At 44.0% G+C, this 23,465-nt stretch overlaps 4 protein-coding genes across 5 annotated transcripts in view; 2 read left to right on the top strand and 2 right to left on the bottom strand.

Annotated features, from left to right (window-relative positions):
- The window catches only part of LOC109865841 (kelch-like ECH-associated protein 1B), a 520,109-nt gene that overhangs the window by 399,883 nt on the left and 96,761 nt on the right, over positions 1-23,465 (bottom strand). The window lies entirely within an intron of this gene.
- Positions 3,319-7,112, bottom strand: LOC116355451 (heme oxygenase-like). Its single transcript, XM_031799333.1, has 7 exons — positions 6,963-7,112; positions 6,654-6,702; positions 5,917-6,028; positions 5,382-5,597; positions 4,681-4,953; positions 4,258-4,375; positions 3,319-4,067 (listed from the first exon to the last, which is right to left on the bottom strand). Exons 2-7 carry the CDS (start codon positions 6,698-6,700, stop codon positions 3,940-3,942), a joined length of 894 nt encoding a protein of 297 aa, XP_031655193.1. The 5' UTR covers positions 6,701-6,702; positions 6,963-7,112; the 3' UTR covers positions 3,319-3,939.
- Positions 9,158-11,853, top strand: LOC116355455 (HMG domain-containing protein 4-like). The gene is made up of 6 exons (XM_031799338.1): positions 9,158-9,828; positions 10,013-10,190; positions 10,387-10,523; positions 10,910-11,134; positions 11,322-11,450; positions 11,543-11,853. The coding sequence occupies exons 2-6, from the start codon at positions 10,022-10,024 to the stop codon at positions 11,585-11,587; spliced, it is 705 nt and encodes a 234-aa protein (XP_031655198.1). The 5' UTR covers positions 9,158-9,828; positions 10,013-10,021; the 3' UTR covers positions 11,588-11,853.
- LOC109877617 (glutamic acid-rich protein) lies at positions 16,539-23,201 on the top strand. Of its 2 annotated transcripts, XM_031799321.1 has the most exons (7): positions 16,542-16,747; positions 17,939-18,285; positions 18,488-18,721; positions 18,961-19,588; positions 19,766-19,831; positions 20,459-20,676; positions 21,577-23,201. In XM_031799321.1, exons 1-7 carry the CDS (start codon positions 16,582-16,584, stop codon positions 22,543-22,545), a joined length of 2,628 nt encoding a protein of 875 aa, XP_031655181.1. In that variant the 5' UTR covers positions 16,542-16,581; the 3' UTR covers positions 22,546-23,201. The 2 variants fall into 2 exon arrangements, with proteins under 2 accessions (XP_031655182.1, XP_031655181.1); XM_031799322.1 differs by lacking the exon at positions 19,766-19,831 and having other exon boundaries at positions 16,539-16,747.

Below are 23,465 nucleotides of genomic sequence, written 5' to 3'. Positions count from 1 at the left end.
CATTTTTATTAGGAATTGGGAGAAATGTTGTCAGTAGTTTATATAATTAAAACAAAATGTTAATTTTACCCAACCACATACCTATAAATAGTAAAAAGACCAGAGAAACTGATCATTTGCAGTGGTTTCTAATATTTTCCAGAGCTGTTATATTACCTCTGCCTATCCTGCCATTCATTGTAATTAGACTGGTATAGGATTCATTCCTGACCAAGATGGCTGCCGTGTTTGCCCAATTATGGAAATTGGAGGGTTTATTGTCACATCTGCTCCTGCTACACCCCCCTAGTGGACATTCGGTGTCTCCTTGACCTGCAGCCATTTCCCCAGTTCTCTCCCTCTCTTCTCGCTCTCTCTCTGTGTGATTGTGTGGTTGGAGACAGGTGTGCTGGAGTCAGAGCAGTTCCCCACCAGCTGCAACCCGTTCCATAATCAAGACCTCTACAAATACTCAATCCTGCCACTTCCACTCTGCCAGATCGTAATCTCATTTTGCCGCTCTGACTGGTTCCTGTCTCCTGTTCCACATTTCGCTACCTGTTCTGAATTCAACTCATCATCACTCCCTTGGATTCCCCTCCGGACCGGTTTACCCTGTCCCAACCCAGCTCACTCCTCCAACCTCAGCCTCCAGATCGGGTTTCCTACAACTCATCCAAGCTTCCCTGGATCTGTACTTCATCTCTCCCTGTGTTGCAATAAATATCTTGGTTCATTCATCCCTGTTTCCTGGTCTGAGTCTGCTCTTGGGTTCTCCTGTGCTGCTCCGCTTAACATTTGGACAATGCCCCTCTAGTAATTCAATAGGCTCTCTATGGGTTTACAGCGGCCCGCAGGACACATGGCAAATTCAATTGTATGATGACAAAAACATCGCTTGACATTGAGCGCCATCAAGTGATGTCACTGTGTAAAACACCTCAATATTCGTTTATGAAGACAAATCACTTCATAACCTATATCTGGCGTTGTGGCATACACATCTCTCTCCATTTTGTTTGTTTGACTACATAGGAAGTGATAAATAGGTCAAACGTGGCCCGTCATATCCCTTATAAGTTTGTATGAGTTCAAATGAATGGCCAGTTAGAGCTCTGCTCACTGGTTCCAGAGCTAATGAAGGCCTGTCTTACAGAGAAGCTCATCAGAGAGTTCCTGACCCTTCAGGGGCAGGCAGCACTGTCAACCTACATCACTGTCAATCACATGAGGGGATGGATCATCTTCAATGTTGAGAAAGCCTTCCTGAAAAAGTGAGAGCAACCTCAAGGTCCACAGGAAGTCAACCTGTCCAACACTTTCCTGTTTAGCTAATAATGAAGCTAAATACATGGCCAAAATACGAAGTCTCTTTGCTGAATATATGACGCAAAGTGACTGATATGCGTTCTGTGTTTCATTTGTAGATTTCAGGACGAGAGAGGGGAGAAAACCCTGCCGCATTGAGCTGGTAAGAAATATACTTCACTTTATAACCAGCGAGATGTGAAAGATCCATAATAGCCTGATCAAAATGACATTGTCAAGTGTGTCAGGTGTTCAACATGAGTTGTAAATGCTTTCATTCGTATAAACATTTGCCACTGCTAATATGCAACTCAATATTCCACTAAATTCAAACTCACAGACAGACATTGAAGGTGAGGAGTCGGCACAGGCTCGTTAACATCAAGCAGGATGTTTGGAGAGAGCTCAATGAGGAACGATGCCCGTCTCTCCGGTCTACTGGAAAGGAATGACCAGCTTCTCTTATCCCTGTTTGTGACTATGTTCAGTGTAATACTGTCATAATAGAGGCATGCTGTGTGTTTCATAAGAAATACATGCAGTGCATTCAGAAAGTATTCATACCCCTTGACTTATTCCACATTTTGTTGTGTTAAAGCCCGAAATTCGAAATTTATTAAATTGTTTTTTTTTCACCCATCTACACACAATACTCCATAATGACGATGTCAAAACAGGATTGTTGACATTTTTGCAAATAGATTTATTAAAATGTTGCTGCCAGGGAAACTCACACAAGGAGGACTGGGAGAGGTTATATGAGTTACAGGATGTTTTAGACATTTTGCAGAACTTGGGGAGAAACTATCATATACTGTTATATTGTACTCCGTACCAACTTCTGCCTAGAAATTATATTACTAAAGGAGTATTTTTAATGCTTAAACAGAGTCTGTGTTTCCTTTCCATTACTAATGTATGTTTGATAATTATATAGACCTGATCATTTGTTGAAGAAATTGACCAACAGTGGCCACGAACATCATGGCGAACCTGGAGGAGATACTAGGCCCCAGAACGGTGCTGGCGAGAGCACTTGGACTGGTTATCAAAGATCTTCAACCTCTACGTGGTTTGCCTTGTAGCTCTGTGGATTGCTAAGAGTTTACCTGATCGGTTTGCTGCTAACAAGGAGGAGGGACTTATTACCCAGAGTATGATGGAGAACCATGTTCTTGTTCAAAGAAGACATAGAGCTGAAGAAGCAAGGTAAAAGCAACGCTGCTGTGTCAGACTCTGAGCCACTGTCCTCTAGCTCGGCACCTGACCAAGGAGACATTAGAGCAGAAACACAGCAGAATGAGGAAGTTAGTGACCCTTTCCCCCGGGATCGGAACCCTCCCAAGCTGTTGTTTCCGACTGGCATTTAGACCTGGAGCCCATCCTACCACAGAACTATCTACAGCTGGTATAGGAGGCTGAGCCTCGAGAAGCACCTCGTTCTGATGCCACCAGCACCACATTCCAGACCATCAAAGAAGATGACCAGCCTTCGAGGACTGCGCTGGACAGGAAGTGGAGCATGACAAGCCAAAGAAGATGACCAGCCTTCGAGGACTGCGCTGGACAGGAAGTGGAGCATGACAAGCCAAAGAAGATGACCAGCCTTCGAGGACTGCGCTGGACAGGAAGTGGAGCATGACAAGCCAAAGAAGATGACCAGCCTTCGAGGACTGCGCTGGACAGGAAGTGGAGCATGACAAGCCAAAGAAGATGAGGAGTCGCAACATCTTCAGAAGGAAATGTAATGAAGGGGCTTTTAAAGCCTATTATCAACACAAGACTCATATATTAGAAGAGAATTCTAACAGCCTGACATTGTTATCGAATTTGTCTGTTATTATTTGGGAAATAGAAGGATGGGATTTGGGTTCCTATTTTATTGTTGTTCTCTTCATTTTGAAGTATATTAATTAAACTTTTTTATGCACACTGATTGAGATAAAACGACATGTTCAATCTACATTGTTACTCTGTGGTTGGATGTTGATAGAGGAAAGGATTTTAAATAATGTAGACGATGAAGAAATGATCTGTGCATTTTATACCCCACATGGTATACTCTCTTTATTAAAAAAAGTACAAATATATACAATATATACAAATATTTTTGTTGAACAAATTACAAACAGTATAACTGACTTTACAAAAATGGATTTGACAGGTAGAAATATTACAGTAGTAATGGCTAAATCTTGAGATTGTAAATGAAAAAGGATAGATTTCATTTCTCGCATTTTCACAGTGACATTGATAAATGATTCCGAAATTTCACAAAATGCTCAGGAGTACTAGTCTATTTCTAGTGTACTAGTGATTTTATACTGGTGGACATTGAGTCAGTACTGCCAGTCAGACACATGGACATGTATCAATATCATACACATCCTAACTCATAGTTTAATGTGGCTACATACAACACAGGAACTATAAGAATGTATATCACTAAGTTATTACTTACTTCTGTAAAGTATTTAGTTTTTTTAACAACTTTTAAAACTATTTAGGATCAACAACATTATAAAATATGGGGTCCTTCATTCTCTTTAAAGTCTTTAAAGTACAAAAATACTCCCAACATCATCATCTAGGTCTAGGGTAATCTTCTGTTATGGACGGATACAACTTTGCTGAAAACACTTCTCTACAACTTTAAAAAGCATAGATTCCCATGCCAACCGTTGCCAGGGCGACACAGATCCCCAGCACCATTCTGAAGAGGGGTGATGCGTTGACCAGACTGGTCTGGATCTGAAGGGATCTAGCCGTCAGTTTCTCTCCTGAGAAAAGGAGGAATTATTAGTATTATCTAACACACTAACTGCATAAGTACTAAATATCACCGTCATCATATTCAGTCGTGTGTGTGTGTCCGTGCGTGTGGTGTCTGTGTGTGCGTGCATGCGTTCGCACATGCATGTGCCTATGCGTGTGTGTGTGTGTGTGTGTCTGCGTGTGTGCGTAACTTACCCTCAGCCAGTTCGGAATGTGTCGACGAGTGTCTTGTGCATCTATTTCTGGTTGTCGTATGCATGAGCTCACTTTCCGTCTCTGTCACAGACACCATCTTCTGAAGATCGTCAAAGACCTGTATCACAGACAGAGGCAAGACAACATCAGTCAAAAGTCAGTCATCTTATGTACGAAGAGCCAAGAAGCTCATAAAAAAAACTAAATGGCACTCACTTAGCTCATAGTTGAACACCAACCCTAATATCTAACCTTATATCCCCCCTAAACCATGGCTGTCCCGTTTTCCTATTCCTCGTCACCCCCCCCCCCACCCCATCCTCCACTCCTCTCCTCCTCCGCTCCTCTCCTCCTCCATCCTCCTCTCCACTCCTCCATTCCTCTCCTCCTCCACTCCATCCTCTCCTCTCCACTCCTCCTCACCTGGATGTTCAACTCGAAGGCTCTGACAGCCTCCTCCAGCATTCCTTTCCTCTCCTCCTCCTCCAGCTCTATGCTGTTCATTCTACTCCTGTACAGCTGTTTGAACAGGTTGGGGCTGCTCACGCCCGGGAAGGAAAAGAACGACAGACCCTCGCCACCCTTCAGCCCCAGAGACTTCTGAGTAATGCGGCCAAGGACTTGTCCGCCAGATAGGTCGCCGAGGTAGCGGGTGTACGCGTGGGCCACTAGGTACTCAGGGTTGTCTTTGCCGATCTGTGGAGGGAAGGAGAGAAGGAGAGAGAGAGTCAGTACAGTCACTGGTGTGAATGCACTATAAACCCATTCCAAGTAACCAATTTTTTACAATTTTTGTTATCTCAACTTCTAACGTTTGGCTGAATTTACATTGGATTTTTGAAACCCTCATTTGCCTCCTTCGTGGTTACATAAGGCAGGGTTTCCTAAACTCGGTCTTGGGGCCCATTTTGGGTGCACGTTTAGTTTTTTATCCTAGCACTACACAGATGATTCAAATAATCAAAGTTTGATGATGAGGTAGTTATTTGAATCAGCTGTGTGGTGCTGGGGCAAAAACTAAAATGTGCACCCAGAGGAGGCCCCTGGGCCGAGTTGGGGAAACCCTGTTATAAAGCATTATGGTACGATTCAACTTCCACAGACCAGTCCAGTTTAATACACACCTGTCTGAGTCTATGGGCATATATTTTAGTGGCAGCCGGTACAACAATCTTCTCTCTCCAGTCCTGCCCATAGAAATGCTCCAGGTCTCTCTCCACTGACTCCAGCCGTGCTAGTTCCAGGGGGAAGTATATAGGCGCGACACTCGGGTGGTTGGAGTTGTTGTCCAGAGCTTCCTCTAGTGCTTGATAGATCTCATAGAGGGAGCACAGGAGAAGCTGAGGAAAGGAGACAAGGAAAGGATATAAACTAGGGTTAGTCTCAATACTTCCATTATACACAAAACACAGTACCTTGACCCACAACAGTTGATAGCAGCACATGATAGAATGATGGAGCATGATGATGCATGGCGCTCCAGCTCGAAAAATGTTGCATGTCCACACGGAACAACTAATGTGAATTACAGTGTAGATAAGGAATCACAAGACTAATTGCGTTGTACTTGCTAGTATCTCCATTTACTAAGATGCAGCAGAGGTTTAAACAGAGAGATTAATCTTTGCCTTTGTTAATGATATGTCAATGATTGATTACCTTGTACTGTGTCAGACTGACGTTTCCTCTCTGGTAGGCCAGCATAAGCTCAGTGTTCTCTGCTCTGACATGGCTGTCCTTGGTCACAGCCTTAATCTGCTCAGACAGATCACTGTGGGAGAGAGAGAGGAAAACACATTAACCCCTGTATTCAACCTGTAAAGTTACAGCATTACTGTACTGTACTGTTCAGAGACAGAGACAGAGACAGAGACAGAGACAGAGACAGAGACAGAGACAGAGACAGAGACAGAGACAGAGACAGAGACAGAGACAGAGACAGAGACAGAGACAGAGATGGGGGGGTCATGTTAACTTCTGTTTTCAATCTGTGATAAAGACTGTCTTACACACTGAGTGATGATTGACAGAAGGATGAGAGGGGGAATGCCCACTGACATATAGGACAGCTGGGTGACATATCACTTAGAGGTGGAAAACCAACACGGGTCTATCAATGGAGGCTAACTGCTAATGGGGATAAGATACTGCAGGTGACAGCAAGTAGATCAGAGCAATAGACACCTACTCAGAAGAACACCCTATGAAACACTGCCTCTTGCAAAAGCAGCATGTTTATAAGACACTTACTAACACAAGAAACAGTTTGGTTTGTCTGCAATCTTCATATGCTTGGTAGAGACCAGCAGAGACAGCGTATGTTAACTGTCTGCTAAGTTCAATCAAAACACAGAAATCAGTAGCATGTATACTGCTGGCTGTAACAACAGCCTTACCTGTCTGTGAGCTCCACTTGTGTCTGCATCTTCTTGTCTGTCTCCATATCTGTATTCACAACAGAGAAAACCATCAATATGACTGAGATAACACGATGTCATACCGTCTTATCTATAACAGAGTACACCGTATAAACATGATATGTATGTTGACAATAAGCCTTTACAATGATCACACATCAGATACTTGCATGTTGCTATATGACCCAAACAGGAATTGCAATGTCAGTTGCTATAGAAAGTTATGACTGAAAGCTATGACCCAGAAATGGCACAAAAGTCAAATTGTAAATCAGTTTTTTCACTCACCAGTTCACAAGTTATACAATAGTTGATCCTTTCTTTGTTGTTATATTCCCACAATGAGAGACTGTCTTCTCCTTCTCTCTTTTTCTTTCTTCCTAAGTGTACAATCCTTATTTTGTGTGCCTCCTCTCCGGTCTCTACCTCTCTTTATACTGTCCTCCCCTCCTCCCTCCCTCCCTTCTTCTCTTTCACGGGTTAGCTGAGCTGAGAGAAACAGGAAGCAGTAAACCTGACTCAACAACAGCTCTGCTAGGAACAGCTATGGGAACATTGTGGAGGGAGGGACTAGGACTAAACATGACAGGGCAACTTTAGGAATACTAGTAATGGAAAACTGGGGGAGGAGGGACCCGCGCTTAACATGACAGGGCAACTTTAGGAATAGAAATGGAAAACTGGAGGGAGGGCCCAATGCTTAACATGACAAGGCAACTTTAGGAACATAAATCGAAAACTGGAGGGAGGGACCAGCGCTTAACATGACAGCGCAACTTTAGGAATATAAATGGAAAACTGGAGGGAGGGACCAGTGCTTAACATGACAGCACAACTTTAGGAATATAAATGGAAAACTGGAGGGAGGGACCAGTGCTTAACATGACAGCACAACTTTAGGAATATAAATGGAAAACTGGAGGGAGGGACCAAGAGTAAACATGACTCACTTTTTTACCACCCTGGAAAGAAGAGGGAGGAGTGAGGGAATAGCAATGGACAACTGGGGAGTATGGAGGGACTAGGACTAATCATGACAGAGCAACTTCAGGAACAACATAGAATGGTGACAGGAATGTAGGCTAGGAGGAGGGATCAGAAGTCAGCACTAACTAAACATGACAGTGTAACTTCAGCACTCTGGGGAGCAGAGGGAGGAGTGTTGAAATCCAGACTCTGTGTAAACGACACAGCACAATCACATGACTATGGTGTGTTTTGTCAAGAAGTGATAGTAATCTCATGTTTGATGATTCAAGTTTGCTACTTGAAGTTCGCTAGTTGGCTCTTTGTGTTAGGTTTACTGTCCATTATATATATATATACAATCATATATATATATATATATGTATATACGGGGCGGCAGGGTCGCCTAGTGGTTAGAGCGTTAGACTAGTAACTGAAAGGTTGCAAGTTCATATCCTGAGCTAATAAGGTACAAATCTGTCGTTCTGCCCCTGAACAGGCAGTTAACCCACTGTTCCCAGGCCGTTATTGAAAATAAGAATGTGTTCTTATCTGACTTGCCTGGTTAAATAAAGGTCATATAATACATATATACATACATATTAAAAAAAGGTCATGAAATACATGTGATTGAATACATTTCCATAAACTGGTGAAATACTGTAAATTCCCTAACACTAAATGCAGAAGAGGTAAGAACAATTACCCAATGTACAAGTCACATTGTGGTTTATGTGTCATTATTTTTCTGATACATAGCAACATTTCATAATGGACTCGCTGACATTGCACTCTCCTGATGTTCAAGTGCAATGTCTAGCTCAAATAAGACAGAGTCACAGACACAGTGAACTTGAAGTCCACTGTCCAAATACACACTTGGCTCCTATGGGGACAGCTGAAGAAACCTTAAAGGTTATAGCACCTTGTACTGTACATTATAGTTGAGTATTATTTTGTTGAACTCCTCACCCACCTTCCACTAGACTAACGTTAGTCTCTGTGGATGTACTGTACAGTACATTCAATTAGCATGGGTAAAGAAAGATGAATAGACACCTGTTGGTTTAATTGTTAACAGTGTAACCTAAATACTCTCCACTGTTTCTGTACACACAGTGTGCTGCAATGCTGTTTGACTTAATCTCTGACTGCCAAGTTCAACCTCCCTCTCTCTGTCACAACAAAGCACTCAATCATGCCTGGAAATGGCAGTGGCAATTTGGCAATGATGTAAACAACTATTACTATTTAATTCCCTCTTAGGTCTAATATCAGTTGATGATTCATATATGATAGTGTTAATATAGGTATGCATTATAAGGGTATAATTATTCGATTTTGATGCCATAATATTTGATTTAAAGATTCATTTATTTAATGGAGAATAATCCATAACTGTAACTTTGTTGCAACCTGCAAGTCTGCAACAATGCAGCCAAATATATAGATTGCGTATAACTGGTGTGCTAAATTGTAGCAATAAAAGAATTGGTCATAAAGTTTTAGAATGTGATTTTCATGCGGAAGCAGTCAGCGATAAGAATATTGCTTTGACCGCTTACCGTGATTCAGCGACTATGTGGACGTGAGGGAAGGGCGACTATGTGGACGTGAGGGAAGGGGGAGCAAATGGGGTGAGAACGATTCGATCATTTCCTAAACATGAGTCCGTGGAATTTGTACCAGCAGGGACTCGCATTCCAATGGTGTTGAAATCATCCCACCAGCGAAGGAGACTTCAAATTCAGGAAATTATGGAGCAACGATTTACCACCCATAAATTGAGTAGAGTAGGCTAGCCTGACAGTCTGTGAGTAAAAACATATGAATTTAATCACACGGCGAAATTGTAACATACATTGCAACGTTTTGCAAATAATAGTGATTTTGTTACCCTTTGAAAAGTGTAGGCCAATGTCTCATTTTACGTAAACCATGCGCCTCCACCCACGGGGTGCGTTATCCTGCGCTTGTGAGCGCAGCAAACTTTGAACTCTTCAAAGATGGCGACAAGCGGTGGGTGAAGTTTGGAGATGGTCCATCAGTTCTTTGTCGACACATCGGAAAGCCACAACGGAGTTCTCTTGATCTGCTACCAATTCATAGCTAATTCATAATCGAAATTACCACGAGCGGTTGAGCAACAGAGCCACCTCCGTACTGCGTTTACATTTGTGCGGAGCAGGTAGGCAGTGTGTTTGTTTAGAGGTGGTAGAATGCACCTGTTAGGAGGTTAAAATGCATATTTTCGCCAGTGTGCCCAAGCAGCTTCTTTGCAATAGCAGCCTATTCAGTATATTTGAACCTATACATTGTATCATGTTATGTGCATCGATTTTAATGTCTATATTACTGCCTCTCTTTCCCAGGTGTAGAAGATGGAGGGAGAGGTGGGCCTTGTGACCAGCCGCAGTCAGAGAGAGAAGAAAAGATCCTACAAAGATTTCCTGAGAGAGGAGGATGAGGATGATGACCTAGTGGCGGATGAGGAACAACTTGTCAAAGAACGCAAATGCAAGAAGTCATACAAGAAGAGGAGACATTCAGGTTTGGAACGCGGATACATCGTGAGCGTGACTGAAATTTGGAGCAATGGCACCCTGTTCCCTACATAGAGCACTACTTTTGACAATGGTCAGAACTAGTGCACTATGTAAGGAATAGGGTGCCATTTGGGACACACATCTCCCTGTAATTTTGGCTCAATCTCATAGGTGCTTCATCCATTCCGTACTCTTTACAGGTGACCACACCCACCTCCACAGTTGGACCAATGGCAGTGCAGGACCGGAGTTGTATGCTCTCTCCCATCACCAGTACGACCACCAGACCTGTGAATCACCAGACGAATGGTTGACAGAAGGGGAGAGATTTGAGGAAGTGAGTGAATAGGTGGGGTGAGTCTCCATTTTATGTCCTTGATTCCTTGCAGCCTCAGACGTTCTCCTCTAATGAGGTTTAAGAAGGAGTCAAGGAGAGAGGAATTGAGATTCACCTGGGGACTAAGGCCTCTTTCTGGAGATGGTTAGTAAGAGGAAGACCAAGTTGCCCTCTAGACCCTGATCTAAGTTATGTCTAGCATTTCCCCAGTAGTGATTAATGTTAAGGATATAGGGAGGGTGTACTGATCCTAGATCTAAAAGAGCAGCTTCTAGGTGTTATTGTGTCAAATGGACAGCAGAGGGCAGTGCTTGGTAAGTTTCCTTCCACTGATCTCCTTTTCTGCTTCTTACTCATCCCTCGTTTCCCCCCCGCTCCTCTCCCAGAGTAGGGAGGAGTCTACCATGCCATCGTTCTGGATGTACATGGACGACCAGCAGAACGAGATAAGAGCGGAGGCCTCTACAGCTAGTTGCAGTCTCATGACCCCTGATACCACAGACTCACCCATGTTGACAGGGCCTGAGGTAGACCCAGTGAACGCAGCGGCCCACCTACAGCTGCTGGGGGAATCGCTGTCTCACATTGGCCACCGGCTTCAGGGAACTAAGGTGGGCCTGGTTGAACACTGTTGGCTTCATTGTCCTCACACTGAAAGGCTACTGAATACGGACATGTCATGCAAGCATTGTTTGATTGAAGTTGCTGATAGTTTGATGAATCTCGCTCTCTTTCGCCCTGACCCTCCCTTTATTTCTTTCTCTTTCCCTGTCGGTGTCTCTTTCTGTCTCTCTCTAGGAGATGATGGCAGTGTCAGGAAGTCTGTCTGTGTTACTGGACTCTCTACTGTGTGCCCTGGCTCCCCTGGCCTGTCTCACCTCTCTGGTCCCTGAGCTACGCAGCTGCCCTTCACACTCACACACACTGGTGAGGCTTACACACACACACACACACACATTCAGTAGCTGTCAAATGATTAGGACCCTCACCAACTTCTATTATCCCCATCTTTCTTCTAGGCAGAGACTCTGGACAACATTGCCTATGTGATGCCTGGTTTGTGAAGTCTGTCTGAGGAGAAGAGCCTTAACCAGGGCAAACAGGACGTTGTCATACTTTGAAGATGTTCCTTCCTGTCTGTTTGGGGCCTTTTGAAGGGATGGGGGGGATAAGTAAGCCGTTTGTTTTAAGAGGGGCTTTTAAGCGAACGTCCCAATCTGCACGTCCCGCTCTACTTTACCTCCGAAGTTATCTGGGTTCATATTGAATTTGAAAGATAAACCATTTGTTTAGTTTCATTTGTTCAATTAAAACGTGTTTTGTTCATGCACTCGTTTTGATATTTTTCCAACTTGGCAAGAGCTTCTAATCAACGGTTCATGGATTTTTGTTCCAGATGAAATACTTTGACTATTTAAGAGAATCATTTCCACTTGTTGAGCTCTGACTCATCACGTAAGAATGTCAGTGTCTGTTCTCACAACAGCCACATGTTTTTAGACTGTCAGTGTCTGTTCTCACAACAGCCACATGTTTTTAGACTGACAGGATGTCAGACAATGCCGGAGGCGCCAGAGTGCTTCTTCTGGTTCTATAACTGTAAAACACTGCAGTGGGTTTGGTTCTATAACTGTAAAACACTGCAGTGGGTTTGGTTCTATAACTGTAAAATACTGCAGTGGGTTTGGTTCTATAACTGTAACATACTGCAGTGGGTTTGGTTCTATAACTGTAAAACACTGCAGTGGGTTTGGTTCTATAACTGTAAAATACTGCAGTGGGTTTGGTTCTATAACTGTAAAATACTGCAGTGGGTTGGATCTATAACTGTAAAACACTGCAGTGGGTTTGGTTCTATAACTGTAAAAACACTGCAGTGGGTTTGGTTCTATAACTGTAAACACTGCAGTGGGTTTGGTTCTATAACTGTAAAACACTGCAGTGGGTTTGGTTCTATAACTGTAAAACACTGCAGTCGGTTTTGGTTCTATAACTGTAAATAAAACACTGCAGTGGGTTTGGTTCTATAACTGTAAAACACTGCAGTGGGTTTGGTTCTATAACTGTAAAATACTGCAGTGGGTTTGGTTCTATAACTGTAAAACACTGCAGTGGGTTTGGTTCTATAACTGTAAAATACTGCAGTGGGTTTGGTTCTATAACTGTAAAACACTGCAGTGGGTTTGGTTCTATAACTGTAAAACACTGCAGTGGGTTTGGTTCTATAACTGTAAAATACTGCAGCGGGTTTGGTTCTATAACTGTAAAATACTGCAGCGGGTTTGGTTCTATAACTGTAAAACACTGCAGTGGGTTTGGTTCTATAACTGTAAAACACTGCAGTGGGTTTGGTTCTATAACTGTAAAATACTGCAGTGGGTTTGGTTCAGTGCCTTGCGAAAGTATTCGGGCCCCCTTGAACTTTGCCACATTTCAGGCTTCAAACATAAAGATATAAAACTGTGTTTTTTTGTGAAGAATCAACAAGTGGGACACAATCATGAAGTGGAACGACATTTATTGGATATTTCAAACTTTTTTAACAAATCAAAAACTGAAAAATTGGGCGCGCAAAATTATTCAGCCCCTTTACTTTCAGTGCAGCAAACTCTCCAGAAGTTCAGTGAGGATCTCTGAATGATCCAATGTTGACCTAAATGACTAATGATGATAAATACAATCCACCTGTGTGTAATCAAGTCTCCGTATAAATGCACCTGCACTGTGATAGTCTCAGAGGTCCGTTAAAAGCGCAGAGAGCATCATGAAGAACAAGGAACACACCAGGCAGGTCCGAGATACTGTTGTGAAGAAGTTTAAAGCCGGATTTGGATACAAAAAGATTTCCCAAGCTTTAAACATCCCAAGGAGCACTGTGCAAGCGATAATATTGAAATGGAAGGAGTATCAGACCACTGCAAATCTACCAAGACATGGCCGTCCCTCTAAACTTTCAGCTCATACAAGGAGAAGACTGATCAGAGATGCAGCCAAGAGGCCCATGATCACTCTGGATGAACTGCAGAGATCTACAGCTGAGGTGGGAGACTCTGTCCATAGGACAACAATCAGTCGTATATTGCACAAATCTGGCCTTTATGGAAGAGTGGCAAGAAGAAAGCCATTTCTTAAAGATATCCATAAAAGTGTTGTTTAAAGTTTGCCACAAGCCACCTGGGAGACACACCAAACATGTGGAAGAAGGTGCTCTGGTCAGATGAAACCAAAATTAAACTTTTTGGCAACAATGCAAAACGTTATGTTTGGCGTAAAAGCAACACAGCTCATCACCCTGAACACACCATCCCCACTGTCAAACATGGTGGTGGCAGCATCATGGTTTGGGCCTGCTTTTCTTCAGCAGGGACAGGGAAGATGGTTAAAATTGATGGGAAGATGGATGGAGCCAAATACCAAGACCATTCTGGAAGAAAATCCGAAAGGAGTCTACAAAAGACCTGAGACTGGGACGGAGATTTGTCTTCCAACAAGACAATGATCCAAAACATAAAGCAAAATCTACAATGGAATGGTTCAAAAATAAACATATCCAGGTGTTAGAATGGCCAAGTCAAAGTCCAGACCTGAAGCCAATCGAGAATCTGTGGAAAGAACTGAAAACTGCTGTTCACAAATGCTCTCCATCCAACCTCACTGAGCTCGAGCTGTTTTGCAAGGAGGAATGGGAAAAAATGTCAGTCTCTCGATGTGCAAAACTGATAGAGACATACCCCAAGCGACTTACAGCTGTAATCGCAGCAAAAGGTGGCGCTACAAAGTATTAACTTAAGGGGGCTGAATAATTTTGCACGCCCAATGTTTCAGTTTTTGATTTGTTAAAAAAGTTTGAAATATCCAATAAATGTCGTTCCACTTCATGATTGTGTCCCACTTGTTGTTGATTCTTCACAAAAAAATACAGTTTTATATCTTTATGTTTGAAGCCTGAAATGTGGCAAAAGGTCGCAAAGTTCAAGGGGGCCGAATACTTTCGCAAGGCACTGTAACTGTAAAACACTGCAGTGGGTTTGGTTCTGTAACTGTAAAACACTGCAGTGGGTATCTTGCTACTTGGGTATAATTTTCCAGGGTCACGTTCATTTGCCAGAAGTTATTGAGCGTTGCAGATCGACTACAAGTGCCATGAATAGAGCCAATGTGATTCCTTGTTCTACATGTCAAAGAGGCATGTTTGTTCTACGTAGCCTATTTCTCGGAACATTCCAAAACGGTGTGTCCTGCTGTACAGATATTCAACCACACCCATAGAACTAATCTAGCTCATAATGTACCATCACATATACAGTACCAGTCAAACGTTTGGACTCATTCCTGGCCTTTTCTTTACTTTTACTATTTTCTACACTGTGAAATAATAGTGAAGACTAAACTGAAATAACACATGGAAACATATTTTGTATTTGAGATTCTTCAAGGTATCCACCCTTTGCCTTGATTAACAGAATTTGACTTGCAGAACGGATGTTGTATGTGGAGGATGAGGGCTGCAGTAGATATCTCAGATAGGGGGGGGAGTGGGGCCTAAGAGGGTTTTATAAATAAGCATCAACCAGTGGGTCTTGCGACGGGTATATAGAGATGACCAGTTTACAGAGGAGTATAGAGTGCAGTGATGTGTCCTATAAGGAGCATTGGTGGCAAATCTGATGGCCGACTGGTAAAGAACATCCAGCCGCACCCTTACCTGCCTTGTTAAATGGTCATTTCTGGAAGTTCTTTCCTTAATGCCTTTGAGGCAATCAGTGGTGTTGTGACAAGGTAGGGATGGTATACAGAAGGCAGCCCAAGTCCATATTATGGCAAGAACAGCTCAAATAAGCAAAGAGAAACGACAGTCCGCCACTACTTTAAGACAAGCAGGTCAGTCAATCTGGAAAATTTCAACAGCTTTGAAAGTTTCTTTAAGTGCAGTCGCAAAAACCAAGTGCTATGATGAAACTGGCTCTCATGAGGACCGCCACAGGAAAGGAAGACCCAGAGTTACCTCTGCTGCAGAGGATAAGTTCATTAGAGTTACCAGCCTCAGAAACTGCAGCGCAAATAAATGCTTCAGAGTTCAAGTAACAGACATATCTCAACATCAACTGTTCAGAGGAGACTGAGTGAATCAGGCCTTCATGGTCGAATTGCTGCAAAGAAACCACTACTAAAGGACACAAGTAAGAAGAGGAGACTTGCTTGGGCCAAGAAACACGATCAATGGACATTAGACAGGTGGAAATCTGTCCTTTGGTCTAATGAGTCCAAATTTGAGATTTTTGGTTCCAACCGCCTTGTCTTTGTGAGATGCAGACTAGGTGAACGGATGATCTCCGCATGTGTGGTTCCCACAGTGAAGCAACAGGACAATGACTGTGAACACACCTCCAGGCTGTGTAAGGGCTATTTGACCAAGAAGGAGAGTGATGGAGTGCTGCATCAGATGACCTGACCTCCACAAACACCCAACCTCAAACCAACTGAGATGGTTTGGAATGCAGAGTGAAGAAAAAGCAGCTAACAAATGCTCAGCATATGTGGGAACTCCTTCAAGACTGTTGGAAAAGCATTCCTCATGAAGCCGGTTGAGAGAATGCTAAGAGTGCAAAGCTGTCATCAAGGCAAAGGGTGGCTTTATGTTTTGATCTGTTAAACACTTTTTTGGTTACTACATGATTCTGTATGTGTTATTTGGTGGTTTTGATGTCCACTATTATTCTACATTGTAGAAAATATAAAACATAAAGAAAAACTCTTGAATGAGAAGGTGTCCAAACTTTTGACTGGTACTCTAGATTGGTACCCACTCTCTCCATCGCAGGCCATCGCCACCCATGTACCCCTCATTGGCTGTGGTGAACGTTTGGCGTGAGTGTCACTGTTTACCACTCCGCCTCTCCATGGAATACCTGGTGGCCTCTGAACAATAGAGCCAGAGAATGTTGGTGTGTTTCAGCGTGCGCGTGTGACCGAGAAAGGGAGGGTGCACTAGGTAGACCGGTGACTCACTAATACTGACACTCCTTAATCCATGTAGTTTGGCCGTATTTAGAGGTTGATGAGGAAGGATAGGTGTTGCCATAACAGACTGATAGAGGTGAGGAGGGTTACACAGGAGAGACAAGCCGGTTCAGAGCGACTGGGTTCATCTGAGAGAAGGAAGGAGAAGACACAGGGATACAGACAGAAAACCCAGCAACCCGTTCCAACAAACTCCTACCTGGGTAAGGGGGATACCTCCGTAGATTTAGGTGGTTGATGTGTGTACCGTGTATGTCAGTCAGGAGGGTTGTTAAAACAGAACATATCATAGACTGTAAGGTATTTAAAAGCCTTGAATTTCTTCATATTTCACATGATCTAATCTAAATCAAAGATGCCTGTGAAAGTGAAGCTGTTGCTACAGTACTGTTTCTCCTACAGCTCACGGAGGTCTTCATTTGACCTCAACCCCTGATGCAATGCCACCCTGCCATGTGTAGGCAGTAAACGATATGGTTGTTTAAACTGATCATAATGCACAGGATCAGGTCTGTTCCAGTTTCGCTGCTATAGGAGAACAGGAGTGTTAAGAGTTGACAGGACATGGTTGTCTGTGGTTAGAAACACGGGATATAAACAACAGGCTGTCAGGGCGTGTCTAACTGAACTAGATCTACATATGCTGTATATGTCTGACTATTTGTGCGGTTTTTATGTTCTGGTGCTATGAGCTTGCAGTGTACATTGTGTGTTTGAGTATTACTCCACACGTTGTTCTGAACAGAATCTCGTTGGACAGGCCTGGCAGGGGTATGTCGTTGGACAGGCCTGGCAGGGGTATGTCGTTGGACAGGCCTGGCAGGCGTGTGGGGGTGTGGCTGGAAATTGGTCATCCGTGCACATGATGCATGCACACACACACAAGGAAAGAGAGATGGGGGGGAAAGTTTGACACTACACAGGCAGATCAGTGAACACAGACAATACCTCACCTGTAACTTGAATCTTTGCATCTCTGATACACACATTCCAATTGAAAGATAGATACACACACACCAGACACACTGCTTCAAAGGTGTTCACTGACAGTAAGCATTTCTTTGTAACACCTCTTCTGGGTTATCCTTTGAATGATAATTGCCACAGGATGACTGACCCAGGTTAGATGATAAGACAAGAGGCAACCCAGCCCACATTTCCAGTTGAACTTTCAGGTGTGTTAATCATGGCAGTTAGACAGACTGGGTGTGAGAGAGAAGCCTGCGGCTACGCACAAAGACACACACCCTTACATTTTATTCCCACGCTGATAACTAGTGGTATGGAGAACAAAGTCATTTATTCACACGAATGAACATCATCTTGACCATCAGGCTGTAAGTACTGTAAGTAATACCTCTTCAGTATCTGTAACTAATCTCTCTCTCTTTCAGCTATGACTGACGTCCTCCCCGGCAGCCATGCCAGAACTCCAGAGCCAGAGCTCCGCCTGGTCCTCCTAGGGACCATCGGCTGTGGCAAGACCCTGTCAGGAGACACCCTCCTGGGCCAGTCCTCCTCCGGCTCTCCTTCCTCCTCTAGTTCTTCCCCCAGGCTTTGCCAGCTGAGGCCTGGGGCCTCCGAGGGCCGGAGGTTGACTGTGGTGGAGGCCCCTCGCTGGTACTGGAGCGGGGGCCACATGGAGGCTGGGGTGAGGAAGGAGACAGAGAGGGCACTTGAGCTGGCTGCCCCGGGGCCACACGCCTTCCTGCTGCTGGTTCCTGTCGGCCAGTTCACCGAGGTGGGTCTAATAGTTCTCTAATCGTTCAGAGAAGTTCTATGTTTCTTTGTTATTGCGTCTCTGGTGTTTTGTCATGTAGTTTTACTACGGTGTTGTGAGTCCTGAACAGTCTCTATGTTCTATGTTATTTCCTTTTGTTTGACTTAATGATGCACATTGTGCTTATGAATACCATGTATTTGCATCGTTCTAATTGATCCAGGTGGAGCACAGAGTGCCCGCTGAGCTGGAGGAGGTGTTTGGGGAGGGGGTGTTGAAACACACCCTGGTGCTGTTCACCTGTGGAGACTACCTGATGGGCCAGGGGGCGGGGCAGTACCTGGAGGGAGAGGACCCTGGGCTCAGGGAGGTGATTGACAGGTGTGGGGGCCAATACCACGTCCTCAACAACCGCCGACCGCAGGACAGGGAGCAGGTCAGGGAGCTGCTGGAGAAGGTAACCATCCCATCTTATAATGATAGTGATGACAGTGGATCCAATTAATGTAGTGCCTGTATGTGCTTCTACTGTCAATTTGTAGGACCCACCCACTTTATTGACACATCACTTTATTGACACATCACTTTATTGACACATCACTTTCAAACACTTTATTACTATGTCCACAGAATGTTGCAAATACATATAACCACCCTGTTAGTATTTTATATTTGAGGCACTGTGCTTTATTTCAGGTGGAGAACATGGTACAAAAGAACAGAGGATGCTACATACGACAGAACACCCTGCAGAGAGAGATGGAAGAACAAGCGAGGGGGAGAGAGAGGGAACTGAAGGAGAAGGTGGAAGAACAAGCGAGGGGGAGAGAGAGGGAACTGAAGGAGAAGGTGGAAGAACAAGCGAGGGAGAGAGAGAGGGAACTGAAGGAGAAGGTGGAAGAACAAGCGAGGGAGAGAGAGAGGGAACTGAAGGAGAAGGTGGAAGAACAAGCGAGGGAGAGAGAGAGGGAACTGAAGGAGAAGGTGGAAGAACAAGCGAGGGGGAGAGAGGGGGAACTGGAATCTAGACACGTCACCAACACAGAGACACGCAGATATTGGGGAAACAGGAAAAGAGAGGTTACACCTAACTCTGCTATAGAGAGGAGAAGAGAGGAAGAGAGGGAAGAGATGGAGAGGAAAAGAGAAGAAGAGATTGAGAGGAGAAGAAGGGAAGAGGGGGAAGATATGGAAGAGAAAGTGACTGTGAAACCCTTGGTTAACTGTCTTCAATCAACACCAACACAACAGCAGCAGCCAAAAAAGCCCCAGAATGGTGGTCCAGCACTGTTCACAAGGATCCCTAGTTTCCATCTGACTGAAGGTAAAGACCCATTTTGTATGGAAACTGTCCGCTAGTCACACTTCGGTATGGATATATATGTCCATTACTCAAACCAAGCTCAAACAAACTACTTTGACACTGAAAGTAATGTGTGGCAATGAAGGGTTGTTCACTAGACTGTGTTCCTCTGTTGTAATTCTATCTTTTTGTCTCTAGAGGGCGGTATACTCTCACAGCTGTCCAAACTCGAAGCAAAACCAGCCCAGAAAGTTGTTAATACCTGTAAGTCACATACTTCTCAGTGTAACACAACAATGTCAATTGTGGTGTTCTTGAACTTTTCCCCATTTCATCTAAATGTGAGAAAGATCTAAAAATACTGTCTGTCCTTGTCAGTCTGCCACAGAATCAACAGCTTTGGAGTGATCTAAAAATACTGTCTGTCCTTGTCAGTCTGCCACAGAATCAACAGCTTTGGAGTGATCTAAACATACTGTCTGTCCTTGTCAGTCTGCCACAGAATCAATAGCTTTGGAGTGATCTAAACATACTGTCTGTCCTTGTCAGTCTGCCACAGAATCAACAGCTTTGAAGTGATCTAAACATACTGTCTGTCCTTGTCAGTCTGCCACAGAATCAATAGCTTTGGAGTGATCTAAACATACTGTCTGTCCTTGTCAGTCTGCCACAGAATCAACAGCTTTGGAGTGATCTAAACATACTGTCTGTCCTTGTCAGTCTGCCACAGAATCAACAGCTTTGGAGTGATCTAAACATACTGTCTGTCCTTGTCAGTCTGCCACAGAATCAATAGCTTTGGAGTGATCTAAACATACTGTCTGTCCTTGTCAGTCTGCCACAGAATCAACAGCTTTGGAGTGATCTAAACATACTGTCTGTCCTTGTCAGTCTCCCACAAAATCAACAGCATTGAAGAGAAGACAACCCCCTCCTCCTCCTCCTCCCAGTCAGAGTTGCGTGTGGTTCTGCTGGGTAGGTCAGGGTCAGGGAAGAGTGCAGCAGGTAATATCATACTGGGGCGGGAAGAGTTTGTGTCTCGACCAGACATTACCACAGCCGTCACTCAGGACTGTCAGAAGAGCAGGGCCCTCGTTGCCGGGAGACGGGTTAGTGATTGATTATTCGTTATTACAGCTTTATTGGGTTTCTATTTTCTTAATCATTGAATAATATGAGGTCTATTGAGGTCTATTGAGGTCTATTGACTTCTATTGAGGTCTATTGAGTTCTATTGACTTCTATTGAGGTCTATTGACTTCTATTGAGGTCTATTGACTTCTATTGAGGTCTATTGAGGTCTATTGACTTCTATTGAGGTCTATTGAGGTCTATTGACTTCTATTGAGGTCTATTGAGTTCTATTGAGGTCTATTGACTTCTATTGACTTCTATTGAGGTCTATTGAGGTCTATTGAGTTCTATTGAGGTCTATTGAGGTCTATTGAGGTCTATTGAGGTCTATTGAGTTCTATTGAGGTCTATTGAGGTCTATTGAGGTCTATTGACTTCTATTGAGTTCTATTGAGGTCTATTGAGGTCTATTGAGGTCTATTGAGTTCTATTGAGGTCTATTGAGGTCTATTGACTTCTATTGAGTTCTATTGAGGTCTATTGAGGTCTATTGAGGTCTATTGAGGTCTATTGAGTTCTATTGAGTTCTATTGAGGTCTATTGAGGTCTATTGAGGTCTATTGAGTTCTATTGAGGTCTATTGAGGTCTATTGAGGTCTATTGAGGTCTATTGAGTTCTATTGACTTCTATTGAGTTCTATTGAGGTCTGCAGTTTGACTTGTTTCAAACTGAAACCCATCAAGTATTATGTCTAAGAATGTTATAATGTTAATGACTGTAAACACTTTCACAGTAAATGGGGGGGGGGTCAAGTTGAACTTTTGCGTCAGTAAAATCAATATAGTAGTGACCTCAAATGACGAGCTACATGCCAGTAATTTCAGACCTCTACAAATCCTCTTCTCCTCCTCTTTATCCTCCCTCTAACCTCCAGGTGGCAGTGGTGGACACTCCAGACTGGTTCCGCTCCGAGCACCCTCCCGATGTGGTCCGTTCCCAGCTGTCGTCCTGTGTGGCCCTCTCGGCCCCTGGCCCCCACGCCTTCATCCTCTGTGTCCCTGTAGACCAACCAGCCCAGGCAGAGCTACAGGCTCTAGGGGCCCTAGAGAAAGTCTTTGGTCCCGGGGCGGTCCGGACCCACACCCTGGTCCTCTTCACTCACTCCGATCGGTTGAAGGAGAGCGGGAAAGTGGGAGTGGAAGGTGTGGAGAAGTATATCTCCAGCCAGAGGAGAGATTTGTTAGAGTTGGTTAAACGATGTGGGGATCGGTATCATGTGATGGAGAGAGGGAGCGGAGGAGAAGAGGAGGAGGAGAGGAAGAGGAGGAGTGTGGGGGAGTTATTGGAGAAGGTGGAGCAGACGGTGAGAGAGGGAGGAGGAGAGTGTTTCTCCTGTCCACTCTTCCAGGAGGCGGAGGATAGGGTGAGACAGAGACAGGAGGAGATAGTGAGGGAGAGGAGGGGAAGAGGAGAGGAGGTGAAGAGACAAGCGCTTCATTCCTACTCCATGCAGCCCTTGAGAGAGACAGAGGAAGATGAGGAGGAGAACGAGAGAACGAGAGAGGAGGCAGAGAAGAGTGTGAGCGCCCTTGAATTGGAAAATCTTCCCTCGCTCTCGTCCTCTTCTGCATGGTATTCGTCACTCCTTCGCTCGGTGTGGGAGAAGGTGGGGGCGGGAGCGAGTAAGGTCCCCAAGCTGACGGCTGGAGGTGCGCTGCTGGGTGGGGTGGTGGGCGTGTTCTTTGGAGGGCCCATAGGGGGAGCTATAGGGGCCACTGCTGGATCTGTGGTCACTGAGGTGGGGAGAAGGAGGTTTAGCCAGACAAAGAACTCAGCAGAAGAGACAGATGCCACAGGGAGAATAGAAGGAGAAATCTTGGACAAGGTGTTGAAAACAGAGTGAGAGAGTCAGATCCACACACGTTGATATGGATGTACAGTACAGCATGTTATGAGAGATTATTTGATAGGTTTCTACCTATGATATATATCCACCTGTGACCGCGCAGACGTTGTATATATCTGTGATTATAAACTGGGTTGGTCGAGCCCTGAATGATGATTGGCTGACAGCTGTGGTATATCAGACAGTATACCACAGGTATGACAAACATGTATTTTTACTGCTCTAATTACGTTGGTAACCAGTTAATAATAGCAATAAGGCACCTCGGGGGTTTGTGATATATGGCCAATATACCATGGCTATATACCACGTTGCGTGGTGCCTAAGAACAGCCCTTAGCCGTGGTATATTTTCCATATACCACACCCCCTCGGGCCTTATTGCTTAAACATAATGTTGGTAACATTGTACAACATATACTGATGTTTAAGTTGTTTTGCGGCAAATACCGGTTCTCATTGACTACTTCAATGTTTTGTTGTATTTCTTTTCCAGCTATTACAATTATGACTTGTTAAATAACTCACATGTGCTACGTCATTATTATTCAAATGACATTCAACATGTTTTCTTTAAATGTTAAACTACTATTGTGCATATAGTTAATCGGTTTATTAATGCTAATAAAACACATTGCATGATAATATCATTCAGTTGGGTTTGAAGGCCTACAATATGTAAAGTTGGTCCTGAAAATATGTAATAAAACCCAGAGGGGAGGCAGAGGCAAGGGGGTATTATCTCCATGTCCCAGACTGCTTTGCCTCACCCTTCAGGCCTCTTGTATCAGTAGGACTGGATAGAGCAGGTCTAGGACACCAGCCCCTACCACACCAAACACCTCTCCTCTGTGTGATCTGATCCTCAGGGGCCTCCGTAGTTCACCCTACCAGCTCTCACAGTCTCACGTCAGAATT

This window comes from Oncorhynchus kisutch, linkage group LG20 (assembly GCF_002021735.2).
Source record: "Oncorhynchus kisutch isolate 150728-3 linkage group LG20, Okis_V2, whole genome shotgun sequence".
Taxonomy (NCBI): domain Eukaryota; kingdom Metazoa; phylum Chordata; class Actinopteri; order Salmoniformes; family Salmonidae; genus Oncorhynchus; species Oncorhynchus kisutch.
The sequence above is the reverse complement of the archived record's forward strand: the minus strand, read 5'-3'. Positions and strand labels throughout refer to the sequence as shown.